Source organism: Sinocyclocheilus grahami, unplaced genomic scaffold (assembly GCF_001515645.1).
Source record: "Sinocyclocheilus grahami isolate Dianchi unplaced genomic scaffold, SAMN03320097.WGS_v1.1 scaffold230.1, whole genome shotgun sequence".
NCBI classification, from domain to species: Eukaryota; Metazoa; Chordata; class Actinopteri; order Cypriniformes; family Cyprinidae; genus Sinocyclocheilus; species Sinocyclocheilus grahami.
Window position 1 is genome coordinate 334,619 of NW_015505409.1, and position 16,957 is coordinate 351,575.

The 16,957-nt window shown below is 36.2% G+C and overlaps 2 protein-coding genes across 2 annotated transcripts; both read right to left on the minus strand.

Annotated features, from left to right (window-relative positions):
• Positions 1 to 934: 934 nt before the first annotated feature.
• On the minus strand, positions 935 to 9,733 carry LOC107597309 (T-box transcription factor TBX5-like). The gene is made up of 9 exons (XM_016288323.1): positions 9,455 to 9,733; positions 8,902 to 9,073; positions 8,263 to 8,357; positions 7,731 to 7,850; positions 7,087 to 7,234; positions 6,124 to 6,276; positions 5,941 to 6,032; positions 5,018 to 5,154; positions 935 to 969 (listed from the first exon to the last, which is right to left on the minus strand). Exons 2-9 carry the CDS (start codon positions 9,043 to 9,045, stop codon positions 935 to 937), a joined length of 924 nt encoding a protein of 307 aa, XP_016143809.1. The 5' UTR covers positions 9,046 to 9,073; positions 9,455 to 9,733.
• Positions 9,734 to 10,953: 1,220 nt separating this feature from the next.
• Positions 10,954 to 16,928, minus strand: LOC107597240 (ribose-phosphate pyrophosphokinase 1-like). Its single transcript, XM_016288215.1, has 7 exons — positions 16,869 to 16,928; positions 16,593 to 16,691; positions 16,264 to 16,388; positions 13,867 to 13,875; positions 13,288 to 13,461; positions 12,988 to 13,147; positions 10,954 to 12,182 (listed from the first exon to the last, which is right to left on the minus strand). Exons 2-7 carry the CDS (start codon positions 16,653 to 16,655, stop codon positions 12,090 to 12,092), a joined length of 624 nt encoding a protein of 207 aa, XP_016143701.1. The 5' UTR covers positions 16,656 to 16,691; positions 16,869 to 16,928; the 3' UTR covers positions 10,954 to 12,089.
• Positions 16,929 to 16,957: the final 29 nt, after the last annotated feature.

Genomic DNA, 16,957 nt, shown 5'->3' on the forward strand with positions numbered 1-16,957 from the left:
ATATTTTTGGCAAATATAAAAGCCTTTTCACACCAAAAGTGAAATGCAGAGAGAGAAAGAGAGGGAGAGGGATGAGAGAAAGGGGGAGACTAATGGTAAAACAGTTACTGGTGATGCAGGGCTTGAATAAAAGCGATTGTTCAGCCAAAAATGTCAATTCTGTCAGAATTTTCTCACCTTCAGGTCGGTCCAAACTTGGATGACTTTATTTCTTTAGCAGAACACAGAAGTCATACAAGTTTAAAACAAAAATGTAACGCTACAAGTCAAAATGTTTGTAGTAAGATTTTTTGTTTATGTTTTTGAAACAATTTACAAGTACATTAACTTATGCTCACCAATAGCATTTATTTGATAGAAAATACAGTAAAAACACTAATATTGTGAAATATCATTAGACATTTATGTACATCTATAATTAAAATTTGGGGTAAAATGTCTAATTTATTGTACAAATCTGAAGATTAAAAAAAACTTGTTTTCAGTTCAATTAAATTACAGTGCCTGCTTAACTTCTGCTATCTACTTAACTCCATTATGAGTCTATACTACCATTTAAAAGTTGGGTTGGTAAGATTTGTTCTCATATGCTCACTGCTGCATTTATGTGATCAAAATGACAATAAAACAATGTGAAATATTATTAGAGTTTAAAATAACTGTTTTAATGTATTTTAAAACATGATTTATTCTTGTGATGGCAAAGCTGAATTATCAGCAGCTATTACTGCAGTCTTCAGTGTCACATGATGATGATTAAAAAGTTTAGAAGAACAGCATTTGTTTGAATGAAAAAAATGAATGTCTTTACTGACACTTTTGATTAGTTTAATGCTCACTGAATAAAAGTATTCATTTCTTTAAAAATAAAAAATAAATAATCTTATAGAGTTCATTATAATACCCCTATATTTAAACATTTGTTTTCATGTTTTCAACCAGGTTTGGAACGCATTACCTCATGAAAAGCTGACACAAACACCACATTGAATTAAAAACAGATGAAATGAACTCCAGCCTGTGCTGAAATCAAAATACACACATAGCTGGGTATCAAAAAGCTGATAAAGTTTCTTCGGGTCAAAGCTTGAAATGAGGAACAAAGAGAAACAATTATGAATACATAGATTAGTTGTGAGCTGCACTCCTACTCTACATTAACATTAAGATTTTCGATCTCTTTCCACTGCGCAATAAATTCGCTTAAGTGGGTATCTTTCGCTTTCGCATTTTGCTTAAGTGGACATCTTAACGACGAACGGGTTAATAGCATTACGGGCTAATGTCAGGGAGGTAAAAGGGCCCTTACTGGACCGTGTGCGTGTACCAGAGTGTACTGGGGGCTGTGGCGTGTTTCCTGGAGGAGCTGGATGATGCCATTAGGTTTGAGAAAATGAGCTCAGATCACTTAATTAGCAGTAAATAAGTGCTTAGCTGGGCCGGGAAATCCAGTCAGGGTCAGAGGCTTTTCAAAGACTCGATTTGGGTTCAGATTTCCATCTGAAAGAGAACATCAATAGGAGCCACCCAAAACTGTTCCGCTGAGATGAGGCAGGGGAATTTATTGATAGTTGAGTAATAATTATAAATGTCATTTCAAAATGTCAATCATTTATGGAAATGATAGCATATAAACTGCTAAAAGGGACATAACAGAACTGCATTATTTTCCTCCAAGCAGCAAGCATTGTTAAAGTGCATAAAAATTTCCTGGCCTTTAGATGATAAACTGTTTTCCCCTAAAGAACTTTCCAGTCATCTCTCTGTTTCCCTGCAACAGCTCAAACTCTTACACAATGTGTGAAACTACAGCTCTAAGGCACACACACACACACACACACACACACACGTGTATGCATACACACATACACATAAACATACACATACACATACACATACACATACACTACATGACTTCCATACAAAATATCAAAATTTATGAATGAAGTACTACGTCATATCAACACAAAAGACATTGCTGTGGATGAACATTTTATTTCAGCTTCATAACAAGTTTCAGAAAACACGTTCACAAAACACAGAAACTTTACATTTGCCAGAGTAAAGCAAACTGCTCAATAAATTTAAAAACGCTTTACAAATAAATATCAGCAAACACAAATTGTGAACTCAAAATCAATAAATAGTTCATCATTATAAATAACCGAAACATGAATTTCACAACATTAAAAGTTTTCTTTAAAATGACCATGTTTCACTCATGAAATTCTTATTGCATGGTGTGTCTATAAATAAATGTCCAGCTGATGCCTCCCCTCCTCTCTGTCTGTCTCTCTCTCTCTCTGTATCTCTTGCCTTGGGCCATGACAGGATTGGTAACATCACTGCTCCCTTAACGGACTGTGACACGTGCAGTACCCAGCATTCCCTTTTCTCATCAGAATAGAGTACGAATAAACAAAATAAAGGACCCCCATCTGAAGCTAGACAATGTGTGATAGGAAGTTTAAGAGTTTTAAATCTGGCAGTTTCTTGTATTTGGGTTTGTTAGTGTTTGTAGGCTACATCAGCATTTCCTAAGTGAAATAGTAAAAAATAGGATTCTCCCTAAATGTTCACAGATACTGGCCACAATGAAGCAACCCACCTCCTTAACATTATTCCCCTTTTTTAAATTCCTGGTGTAGTTGTATCTTGATGAAAAAAGCTGCAGTAATGGTAACAGAGATTCACACATCTTTACCAGAAGATATTTGATACACATGTACACAAAATCTCACACACACATCACTGAAGACTAAAGGGACATGCAAACATTCATCACAGGGTTTAAGAGGAAATTTTGTCTATTTTAAAAGAAAATCTCAAATTTATATCCTGAAATCCCATTAGTTCCCACTTGCTCCACAGTGACAATATATATATATATATATATATATATATATATATTCTCTCTCTCTCTCTATATATATATAGATTTATTTATTGTATTATATTCTAATTATTTTTTTAAGTAGATAACAAAAAGCATGAGCAAATATAAAATGTTATTATAAAAAGTATATATAAAATTATGAAAATGTTAAGAAAATACATACAAATATTTTTATACCAATAGGTGAAATAAGAATTGCAGCTACTATATTGCAAATTATATTAATTTTGATGTTGAATTTTATTCTTATTTGTTATTTTGATGCTCTAGCAGAACTGAATTTTTTTTAATTTTTTTTTTAATAATTTTAATTTGCTAGACAACATAACAACAAGGTAGAAACTGTGAAGCAAAACAGATGCAAACTTGTGATCTCAGGATACAATTATGAGTATGTTACCACAATACACAGACTCTTTCGTTCTTTTCCTTCTCTCTCTCTCTCACACACACACACACACACACACACACATATATATATATATACATATATTCTCTCTCTCTCTCTATATATATATAGATTTATTTATTGTATTATATTCTAATTATTTTTTTAAGTAGATAACAAAAAGCATGAGCAAATATAAAATGTTATTATAAAAAGTATATATAAAATTATGAAAATGTTAAGAAAATACATACAAATATTTTTATACCAATAGGTGAAATAAGAATTGCAGCTACTATATTGCAAATTATATTAATTTTGATGTTGAATTTTATTCTTATTTGTTATTTTGATGCTCTAGCAGAACTGAAATTTTTTTTATTTTTTTTTTAATAATTTTAATTTGCTAGACAACATAACAACAAGGTAGAAACTGTGAAGCAAAACAGATGCAAACTTGTGATCTCAGGATACAATTATGAGTATGTTACCACAATACACAGACTCTTTCGTTCTTTTCCTCCTCTCTCTCACACACACACACACACACACACACACACAGTCCAGTGAGGGAGTCAGTTGTGTAGCCAGTTAACGGCTTTAAACAATTCAATAACTAAGTAAGTCTGTATGAGTTTGAGGCTGATTCGTGATTATTTTTGATTGAATGAAAAAGTGTTCATAAGAGTCATTTGTTCATGAATCTAACATCTCAACACGGTCTGGGTTAGTTGTTGCGTGCAGGAAAGAAAGAAATACATAATGTGCTAAGATATCTGACGAAATGCACACAAAGTTTTCTTGAGTGCTGCTAATGGCAAATAGATTTTAAATTATTGTTGCATTTTAGAAGTGAGAGATGCAGCTGTCAATTATAAACCTTAGTACTATGTACCTAATACGTACCTAATTGTTTTGTTTTTAACTTTATTAAATCTCTTCAAAGAACATTTTTTTAAAAAGCCCACAATAATTCCAAGTAACATACAAGAAAGGAAAAAATACAAATAAGAAATACTATGGATTTTTGAAAATTACCTTTCCTGCAGTGTGTAACACAGCTCTAAGTGAATGAAAACATCCTGCCAAGTTTTAAATCTGAAAGTGCACCGCGTATAAAGTTATTGTCTCTCAAAAGAAAGAGCTGATTCTGAATAATTGAAACGAGTCGTTTTTAAAAACGAATCCCAAGCCGTTTCATGTTGACTTCAAAATGAAACATTAGCATATTGCCCGCCCACTTGTTGATCTTTTCCGGTTGGTCTGAATGAAAATGCAAATTCATTCTTTGCCACTAGGTGTGGTAAAATAGCTGTTTCCCCGGTAACGGCTGTAAACAAAGCAGCACTGCGCTCACAAACGCTGCTTTATCAGGCATCACAGGCAAGATGAAATGAAAATTAGACCAATCGGACCAATCACCGCTGATTAGCCTCACGCAAAGGAGGGGTTTGGAAAAATGAATCGTTAAACGAATCGTTTGGGAGTCGTTGAGCAAGTAAGGTAAAAATAAATGCATATTATAAGACAATGAAAGTGTTTTTTGACCTTGCATGCATGTCAACCTGTTGTTGGGGACTCCCAAAACCAAAATATGAACCTTTCATAACCCATAATAGGGGCACTTTAAATTCCACAAAAATGTAACAAATTTACATTTGTGTAAATAAAACTTGCATATAATCCAAATATTATAACACAGAAATTCAACCTCTTTGTTTTGCACCATGTACCTGAAATGTCGGAGCAGGTGTAGCCAGGACTGGGCTTTTGTGTCACAGTGTATTCTGACCGAGAGAGACAGGAGTCAGGCGAGGGTGGAGCTGCACGCTGCCTTGCAGTACTACGTGGTACAAGTGGATACTCCTTACTGTGAATAAAGTGTAAAACATGCACCAGACGCATTGATTCCTACAGCATGACCCAGACAATATTTGAGAAATTGGGAAAATTACATTTAAAGAAAGGACGCAAAAGATATACTGAGAATATTTCAGAAGCCCATGCATCAGGGAACTTTTAGAGGAAGAGTCACAACACACTTTGGCACAAGAGTTGATATATCAGGGTGTTAAAAGAGAGAGAGAGCAGGCTCATGATTTGCATTGGCACGGTGGCACGGCAAAGGGTAACGGATATCATTTGCACAGTACTGATCGTTTCTAATGAAATTTCTAAGTTAAGAGACAATTACAGTAGCTAAAAATCTGACTCATTCCTCTTTCTCTCTGTTTTTTCACTCTCTCTCTCAAAAACGCATTTACTTAGACACACACACATTAGCCCCCCAGTGACCTCTCTGTGTGACAGTGTGTTGTGCCGCTCTGCTCTTAATATTGTTACACTATAAATATCCCTCTCTTGTGTGTCACATTCAATAATGTCAACATGCAACACAAAGCTTTGACTTTTGTTCCTAAACCCTGCTAGTTAAAAGGACAACATATTCTCCATGTAGCTGAAACAACATCAGTGGCTACGAGATGCAACACATAATGACATGCAGGCACATAGGACATATATAAATGAAGACTTAAAAAAATAAAATACATTAGTGATTCATCATTACTCACATACAAACTCATGGTGCTGTTATGATCCACTAAAGTAAAATGTTTGCATGCGTATTAATATGTTCAAAATATGTGTGTTCCACCTTGGTGTACGGGACATGCGATGCAATTCGATATCGTCGTTTCCACGGAAACCTTTAGCAAATGGATTATTCTCAATTTTCAGCTGAGTGATCTAAAAGAAACGGAGGATTTAAGATGAACACTCTGCTGCTTTCTGCAAATGTATGCATTTTTTCTACGATCATAGGGGTCTTGCTGCTTACTGTGTGGTTCTGGTAGGATGTTACAGCGATGAAGGTCGTCTCAGGAAATGAGTGTGTGCAGAAACTTGTGTTGCTGGAGCCAAAGCTGTTCCTCTCGTCTGCCTTCACAATGTGCAGGCGAGGCTGGTATTTATGCATGGAATTTAAAATGATCTGCAGCAAATAACAGAAGAGATCTCCTGATCAACACATTGGTTACATAGGGGTTTCTGCAGGTTTTATTAGGGTGAATTTAAAATGTTTTAGGACCTTTTTAAGAGAATTTAAAAAAACTAAATGTATTATATTAGCAACACTTCAAAATTTTGTTTGATTTACAAAAATAAATATCCATATCCAATCTGCTCCAATCCATATTATACCTTCAGATCACATTGCAAAGAAACTGATGTTATTCCTCAGTATTTCTGTCTTGCTTTTCAGTGCAAATGTCTAAAGATTTTTAAATCAAGATACATTTACTTGAGAAGCAAAATGACAGGCGATAAGAAGTCTTCTTTCTGTGAAATTTATCAAAATGATGCAAATTTGTGATGAAAAAAAATCTGCCAATAATAAAAAAACAAAACAAGTTGTCATGCCTCATTGACAGATATTTGTTCTTGTTTTAAACATAAACTCATTTAATTTTGTTCAGCGTCATATCTTCATTTTGCAACTCAAGTAAATGTATCTTGATTTAAAGATGTTTAGAAATTTGTTTTGGAAAAGAAGACGAAAATACTGAGGAAGATATTCATTTAGCATTGCATGCAACATTGACTTTATGAATGTAAGACTTTCTGCTCTGATTTAAGACATTTTAGGGCCTTATTTTATGGAAGGGTGAATTAAGACCCTTTAAAGACCCACAGAAACCCTGTTCCATGTCCAGTTCAATCCAACTAAGCTGTAAACCAGTGGAGAGTTTAATTATGTTCATCAGTAAATAACCAATCAGATTTGACTGGCATCATCACTGACATGTCCGAAAGGATCCAGGTGGTTGTTGGTGAGTTTGAGCTTCTGGAAAGAGACGAGCTGTCTCATCCAGTGAGCTCCTGAAGCCGGTGAGTCTGGGTGCACATACAGTCGGCCTGGAATCGCCGGCTCAGCTTTACCACTGATGGACCTACAGAGCAGATAGGACACAAAACGAGTTGATAAGGACTTTCTGTCTGCTCCACAATTCTGAGATAAAAGTTCAGGTTACAAAATAAACTTCTATCTCAGGCACAGTTGAGCTCCTCTGCTCTGTGTGGATCCTCCACTCACTGAACAATATTCTCTAACCAAGGCTTATAATTGGCATTATTCTTGCATCATTTCACAACATCAACACACAACAGAGCTAATTTGTATTTATGCAATACATATCTTTCTCTTAGCATTCCTCCATGCAGTGATTTAGCTACACCTGTTTCTTTCAGTCGGTTACAATCAACAGCTCAACAACCTGTCATACAGTCATTCAATCACCATTCAAAATCTATTAAATAAAATGCCTAGTTAAGACTCATTGCTGAAAAAGAATCAAACATCTTTATAAATGTTTAACCTTTTATTACTTTATGTATTTTATTAGTAGTATTATAGTTTATATAAATTATAATTTAACACTTTCTTACCATTTGTTATCTGTAAACTTGTACCGATGCTCGTCAGCTGAAATAATGTCCATCAGTAAGATATATTTTGCTTTGGGGTTTAAGCCTGTTACCTTCACCTTGTAGCTGGGAAACATTCGTCTGTAAAAGACCAATGATCCATTAGAGAGCCAACAACAATAGTCAAATAATAATGGTGATAATAATAATTTTAATACAGTGAGAGTATTGTCTCATTTGTCAACATTTTCCTGATCCATGAAGTCATTGGATGTAATGACAAGAGGTACCACACATATTTAGAGAAATAAACACTAGCAAAATGGGAATATATTTATTTGAAAAAATTATATAATAATCCTGGTACAGCAGCATGCATATGATGGCAAATTGTGCACTATTTCTCACTGTTGTCCTTCAGGGGCTTTTCCCTGCCTGGGGAATTTTGTGTTGAAAATAGATTGATCCATGAACATTCAATAAAAAGGAAAAAATATATTTTCTATCTTTATACATTGTAGGGTAGTAAAATTAAAATGAAAGAGTCACTCACCGGCCAGCTTTAGTGATGATCATCTCTGTATTGACATCATGAAATTTCGCCCACAGATCTCTCTCGTGCAAATAAACTTTGATTGCCTCCATACCCTGCGCGCCAGGATCGGCAAACAAAAAAAGCAAATTACTGCTGATTTGTAAACCTATTTCTGACAAAATATGCTGACAAATACAAACAATATAATACTAATGTATTTAAATAAAGAATGGGTTTTAGGTTGTTTTTTTACCAGTGTTTTTTTTATTAGTCCATACGAATCATAATCGTAAAAATAGTCGAGACCGGTTGTTAATAATATCGAATTTGAAAGCAAATTAAAAGGAGTCGCGTGTACATTTTGCAGACAGACATATAACAAGAAATGATCTAAATACATACACTACGTAACAAATAATGCACTCCTGTATTAATCAGTGTGATGCTACAAAATGTCTATTTGCTTGTTATATAAACGTTATTAATTCATTCGCAAATATGCCATCTAAATAGCCGAAATAGTTCCACTTAAAATAAACAACTAGACCAACAGTATAATAATACAATAATAATCAAATCTTGACAAATAAATAAATACAAATCTGTCAGCAGAGTTTTGGCCTCGCATTCTGCTGCACGTGCAGAGTTCCGGCTGACCTGCTGGGAGAGCGGAGTTTGCAGCGGCGGAGAGCCGGGTTCGCACGGACCGTGATGACCGGAATCTTTCTCCTTCTCGAATCCCATCGCGGGGGAATCGCCGCCGGAACACGACTGCTGAGATCCGAACTCTAAATTCGCCATATCCCCGTTTGAGTTTAACTACGGTGAACTAAAAGATGCGAAAGGGAAATGGTAGAAATATTTTCAACCAGGTGATCTCCAGAATTAAATACAAATAAACAGCCTAAATTAAAACTAATCAAAAAAAATCCACATTAACTGTAATCAACTGGTTCCTTTAAATTATTGTGTAGCTACAAAAGTAGTAGACAAATATATTTTGCCTTGATACAATGGTTTTTGCGTTCGATGGAGAGAGTTTTAGGACGCTTTGGTTCTTAATGTAAAATATGTAGGAGACTATCGGAAATTCTCGAATCGAGGCTGCTATAACCATCTTAATTTATTCCTACAGAATCCAATAACTTAGATTAATTTTAACTTTATAATTGCCTCGCATGAAGCTACTTGGATGTTTGTCGTCTCTTACCTCATTGTTTAATGAGCTTTCCGTTGCTGACTTAATTCCAAAAAAGACGCAATTTTAAATTCGTCCCCACTGACTTATTTCTCCAAGAGGCCTATCATTTTAAGCTCCCTGAATACAAATACAAATATCTACAAAAAGAGTTTAGGGCGTTTTAATGGTGATTTCCTCTCTCCTCAAACCCTTCGCCGAGCTCTGTCCCTTCTTCTGCCGGGTCTCTCTTTTCTCCATCCATTCTCTGTCCCCCATTAAGTGATGCTTTCTGTCGTCACAGCTTTTTCATTCACACACTCATGACACGCCAGGTCCAAACTCTCACACACATTCACCACAAACAGCCACATTGCGCGAAAACCTCTCGTCCTCCAAGATGAACCTGCTAGCTCCTATGCGCTTTCCAAATGCAAATACAAAACTGAAGAACCGTCCTAAATAGCGGAAGAAAATAAATTCGCTGTACTCACATATCTGGCGCAGAATTTACGCGTAGACTCCAAGTTTGCTCGGTAAATAATCAGCGCTTTTCCGTCAACATCTCTGTGCGCGACGGCTGCGCGCTGCGGGGTTAAAAGTTGAGGAGGTCGGAAGGAGGTAACTAGGCGAGCGCTCTGTCCTCTCTCTCTCTCTCTCTCTCTCTCTTTCACTGCTCGAGTCCGTTTGTATTTGTTTGCTGGTGACAGAACACGGCGTTACCTCAGTAAAAACTTTGGAAATATTATTTGATGACCAAGTAGGCCTACGCGCGTTCTCTTGTCACTCATATAGTTCGCATTACTTCAAAACAGGCTTCCATAAATAAGACAAGTGGATGATAACAGGATAGAAGTAACATTGCTCGTTAATCCCGCAATCGTGTGGCGAGATAAAGTCAGGACAGCACGGAGAGCGCGAGTTTGACTGGGCTCGAGACACGTCGGTATTCGGATAAGGCTCTGTTTAATGTGACTAATGTGACAAACGTCTAGATAATTTTTCCGTTTTCCTCACAATTACTGAAATATTAATGACTTTATAATTGTTTCTGTGGAGTGACGCATGGGTGAATTTATTTCTCTTGGGATTCTGTGATCTGTCAGTCAGAATGGAGCGAAGCAGAATCTGTAAACCAAACCTCAAACCATTTGCAATAATTTCCCAAACATTACATATGTCTACCGATAGTTTTTAAATTACGTAAAATAAAATAAAAACATTAAAAACAATGTATTTCAAATGTTTTAAATAACGCAATGCGTATTCATTTTACGTTCTAACCTTTCAAAGCGTCAAACTAATAAATTGCGCCACCTAGTGCGGTCATTTATTAGTAAACGTTTAAACTCGTGTGACCTTGAAATATTAAATTAAATATTTGTTTGCAAAACCAATTTGGCGGTTTTTTTTTTTTATTAATTAAAGACAATAATTTAAACATATTAAAATATATTTAAAAACTTTATTTAAAAATATTAAAAAATATGAAATTGTATAAAAATTGAAAGATTAGTCCACACACATGTGCGCAGTTTATACAATGAAATATTTTACTCATTCAGACAAGATACAATCAGTATTTTCTCCTTCGTTAAGGCAAACGGCATAGACCTATCAAATCATGCTCTGTCATCTCACTTACTGCTCCAGTGTAAGCTGTAGGATAGTTATGTGTATTATCTCTGATCTCGCTTAAGTAGCATGAAAAAGAAACATACTCCAAGACCAAACACACGGACTCACACAGATAAGCAAGAAACAACAAAAAAATATAGTTCAACAGGCTGATTGTTTGGGCCAATTCCACAGTAGCCACTTAATCAGGACTTAAGTGTATGTGTGTTCAGTCAAATCTAAAGGGCACTTCACAGATCTGTGTTCAAGCAGTCAAAAATGCTGCCTAACTGTAAACATGAACTAAACATTTTATCACAACTTAAAAAAAAAAAATGACCTAATTTTTTCTACTCAGATCTTGGCTTCCACCCTGTCAAAAGACCCTGAAGAGATGAAAATTAATAAAGTTATGAGGAACAAAAATCAACCTAAAACTGCAACCTGAGAAGAGAAACAGAAGAAAAAAATCCAGCTGCCATAACAATGGCAATCTAAAGGGGGATTAACCCATATTCTATTTCAATCTAGCCGTGTGTTAGTAATTAGATTCTATAACAAAACTAATGTTACAAAAGTCATAAACATCTATCGTACCTTTAAGTTTCACAACAAACTTGAAAGCAATAAAATCCAGTATTAGATCTTTCATTATAAACAGGGGCTGTCATCTATCATTGTCATGTAATTGTTTCTAAAGCAGAAATAACAGACAGCAACGTTCAAGTGGATCTTCAGTCTAACATGCAGGTAACATTTATATACCCTAGTGACGGGTGAAATACAGTGAGTGGAGAGTGAATGGAAATCAAGATTTTAGGAGTTGTTACAGATCACAATACCCTGCGCATGCAGCAGAAAGAGGGAGCTGTGTGTAGCACAAAGGGCTTTCGTTCTTTTCATTCACTGTCCAGAATATGTCTTCAGTTAAATGGTGCATGTATGGAACTCTTACAAAGGAACATGGCTTAACAGAGCCAGCAATGGTTCGCCATCATATGAGTTTGTACACAGTGATGGCGTGTGTGAAGACATGATGTGTGTGTGTGTGTTATAAGGGGACATGACTAAACAAGTATGAAACTGACTCCCCATTATGTGTTCGCCTAATGGCTTCAGCCAGGATCATAGAAATGTCGATCACCTGGAAAGGAAAAGAGAAATCAATTAGTCACCATGCTCTGAATAATGAGGAAAAAAGTAACCATTTCTACTATATGAAAAACAATAAAATCAGATAATATTTCAGAAGTTAATACCAGTTCAATTACCGGTCAAAATTTTGGGGTCAGTAAAATATATATATTTGAAAGAATTTAAATGATTTTATTCAGCAAGGATGCAATCAATTGCTGTCATTTTGAGCTTTCTATTCATAAAAAAATCCTGGGAAAAAAAAAATATGTATCAACATTTCCACTAAAATAGCTGTTTTTAATATTGATGATAAGAAGAGTTTCTTGAGCATTAAATCAGCATATAATAATGATCTCTGAAGCATCATGTGACACTGAAAACAGAAGTAAAGGCTGCTAAAAATTCAGCTTTCCATCACAGTAATAAATTCTATTTTAAAATAGAAAATTGTCATTTTAAATTCTAATAGCATTTTACTACATACCAGCTTTTACTGTATATTTTGGATAAGACAGTATGTATCCTGGGCGAGCTTTTGAACGGAACTGTATATGTATCAAAAATGGGTTGTAAAATTGTGAAACCTTAATAGACTTGCATATAATCACTGATTTCCCAGTTCACTTTGATTCAGATTCACAAGCTTGATAATCAGTTCTGATTTTGAAATATACAATGTGCAATTGTTACATAATCATGTGATTTTTTATATTCCACTAACATTTGTTTAATTAAAATAGAAACGGATAGAAAAGAACATAACAGAAAACAAAGAACCACAACATAATTTTTTATAAGATTAATGTCTGTGCCTGAATCTTGTTGCAGTGTTTGATTTTGTCCTCCTGTGGAATTGTGTTGGTGACCACAACTGCCTCGAAGTTGGCATTGTTGATCCGAGAAATGGCTGGACCGGAGAAGATACCATGGGTCAAGATGGCGTATACTTTAGTGGCTCCCGCAGACACCAATCTGAGAGAAGACAGAGACACACGAGCAATTACACAAACAGGCAAGAACATGGAGGCATGAGGTCTGATAAATCAGCAGGATAATCATGAATGTGCATATGTTTGAGCATGAAAGCGGTCGTGTATCATGTGTGTCCTCACTTGTCAGCCGCGTGACATACTGTCCCACACGTGTCTGCCATGTCATCGACTAAAATTGCCACTCTGTCTTTCACGTCCCCAACCAGCACCATACGATCCACCTCGTTGGCCTTCTTCCGCTCCTTATGGATTAAGGCAAAGTCCACATTCAGTCGGTCTGCGATGGATGTCACTCTAATAAAATGAACACAAGATTCTTAAGCAACATTCTGTACAACAGCGGTAAATGACCATGGATGCATTCAGGCCTCTCTGCAAGTGTCACATGCACACCACAGAGAAGCCACATGTGCAAAAGTTACAGTAAAAACACAAGTACAGTACAAACACCAGTGTGCATAAGCTCACTCACTCACTTGAGTGTCTTAAATGGTTACAAAAGGGGGCGCTGTAGTCAGTTCATCGCTCAAAAGACAAATCAGCGTGATTAAATTAGCCAAGCTTTAAAAGGCTTCAAACAGATTTACAAAAAATGCCCACCACTATAATATACTGCTAAAGGTTTAGGCCAAGCCATCCACTGTTAGCAGAGTCACACACTCACACATAAACACACGAAAAAACCTGACATTTCCTTACCCTCCACACCTAAAAGAGTAAAACACACTCATGTCCATCGTCTTCAAGAGCCTGATCAACATTATAGACTACAATTCTCCAGGTTTAACAACCTGAAAGGGTTACGATGCTATAAAAATAAAATGATATGTAGACCAAAACTCAAAAATATGATAAAATACATTCTTTTAAAAGACTTTTTAAAACATAAACTCAATGTGAAAAGGATAAACAAAGAGAAATCTGAATGTGAAACAAGAATGACAGTGAATTAAGGAAAGAAATGAAGGAAGAAGAGAATGGGTCTCATTCACTAATAGTTGTGTGAATTATTCACATTTATACAAACAGGAAAAAAATCGGTAAATAAATTCCACCTAATTCACAACACGTGTGTGCAGACTCCAATTAGTTCTTAACCTTGTTGTAATGTCAATGAATTTGGAGTACTCTAAATTGGCCACCACATGCCTGAGGTTAGCCATTTGTATAAAGTCTGCACGATTTTAGCAATCCTATAAGATCATTACCAATCACACTGTGACATGGATGTAATAAACTTGGGTATGACATGTATGCAGACTTGTAGGCTACAGTGCAAGTTACTATTAAAAATAGAATAAATCGTTATTAGTGTGCGCTAGTGGTAAACAAAAAGAGCATGACGAAGCAGTTTGGCAGCTGTACTTCTTATGTTTGCTGAAAAAAAGAGGAATCTGTGAAAAAGGAAGTTAAGTGAGTTTGAGGTAAGCAGTTTTAAGTTTTAGCGCCATGTTGCGTTGATCAACACACCATTTGATGTTGCATTTTTATCGGCTGGTCAGTAAACGTGGGTCGTAGCAGCAAAAACACAGTGTGATGCTGAATTTCTGACATTGTCAGAAAACGATCGCAGGCTGCCTTTGGTCACAAGACCGTGACAACGGCCGTCTTTAAACCTCTCTCACTGTCCAAACACCGTTTAGGAGCCACGATCACAGAAATCGCCACGATTGTCTCACAATGCCAATCTTTCGTCTGGGACAGCCGAAAATTGTGTGTAGATGGCTTAAAACACAACCAAACCATTTCCACATAAGGGGTTTCCGCAGAGGTTTCAGTCATTCTCAACAAATATGAAAATTAAACCACTTTTTTTTTTTAAACTGGTGATTCAATGTTTTATATGTAACTATTTAATGATTTAATATCCATGTATACATTTTCATCTTAATATGCTTATAAGGCCACAAAGAGATTTTTGTGTTCGTGGGGTATCAAGTGTTCCCAGATTTTTTCAAAAATGTAAATTTAAAGTGGTGGTTCACTGTTTTTTTTCTAGGCTTGATTGTGTTTATGGGGTGCAGTCTAACATGTGTTAATGCTTCGTTTAAAAAAAAAAAAAAAACATTATTTTTCACATAATTTACCTTTATTCCACACCACTCTGTCCCTTCTCTGAGAAATGCGCTGATCATTTCCTTCTTTTATGAAGCCCCTCCCTCAGAAATAGGCTCTGATTGGTTAGCTAGCCCAGTGTGTTGTGATTGGCTAAACCGTCTCTAGTGCGCATCTAATCATCCCACCCCTCACCTCAGCCATGTGCTCCGGTTGTATTGTAAACAACGGTGTCGTTAATATTGCTTATCAGTTTGAGCCCGATTGAGAAGCAGAGGATATTATTGAAGAGGATCGTGCAGAACCTGTGCAAGCACGGCTTTTAATGGTAAGCCTATGTTTTTTGTTTGTTGTTGTCTCGTACTTTTAGATACGCTGTTATTTGCAAATGCTACTGCTTCTGTTAGCTTTTAATATACGGTTTTATCCTGATTAAAGTTCATTGTTGGAGCTGAGCTGAATGAGAGAGAGAAAGAGAGAGATGCAGAGCAGGGGGATGCGAGGAACAGTATTAAGAACTGCTGCTTTAGAACATACATTTTTAAACTTGTGAATCCATTAGAATCATTAGAAGACAAAATCCCGATTCATATATGAATAGATATTTACGTGCACCTCTAGTTTTCTCTTCCTCTTCTCTAAAGCAGCGCAGCATGGCCTCGCCCCCTTTGCTGCCTTTTCCCGAGGGCGGGGTTAATCTGGGTTTGTGATGTCACAAACCCGGGAAGTAACTCGTTGTTGTCCCTACCAGCCGTTTTTGTAGGCATTAAACTGCCAGAATTTAAAAAGACGATATTTCCATTTGCATTGAACTTTCAGCTTCGCAACTTTGCAGATATTGTTTATGCTGAAACAGCAACATTACACACTAACTAACGTTAAAAAAGTGAAATCGCAATCAACTACACCTTTAAAAAAAAAAGTATGTTATAAAAGTTATAAAAAACCTTTGCACACAGGTATCACACACATTTGTGTGCATGTATGTTTAGTGAACGAGACCCAATGTTTTTGAGAGACAGAAAAGGAAAGAAAACACACCTCTTGGCTCCACCAGCATCAGGAGAAACAATGGTGCAGTTCTTCCATTCATTGATGTTTTCTTTTATCCATTTGAGGACTGCCGGCTCAGCGTACAAGTTATCAACTGGGATGTCAAAGAACCCCTAACAACACACACACACAAAACACATTCACTCAAATTCAAACCATAAAAAAACTTTCAGTGTCCAAGTCTCAACTATAAAATGAAGAAATTTAAGGCGCACCCAGTTCTACTCAGGGCTGACTGTAGGATTATGTCTGTGATCTCTGTTCATGAGAGATAAGGGTTTGTTTTGAGCTTGTTTGGAGGAAAGCACTGTTTTTACCTGAATTTGAGATGCATGAAGGTCCATAGTGATGATGTGGTCTGCTCCGGCTACAGACAGCATGTTGGCGACCAGCTTGGCTGAGATTGGAGCCCGACTCTACAGACAAAATTCTCACTCATAAACATACACTCATAAATAAGTAACATCACAACCACTAGCCAGATACACATTAACAGGAAGATAGAGAAGGGCTAAGCAAGCATAATTAGCTATGCCTTGTAAGTTTCCAAAGGGCCAGAAAACACAAGCCGACACCACAGAAGAAAGACTTACAGAAAGTAGCCCACATGGATCCACCAACAGTGGTGCGGTTAATGTATGATTAACTGTGTGTACATGTTAATAAGCAAGCTGTTCCCCTC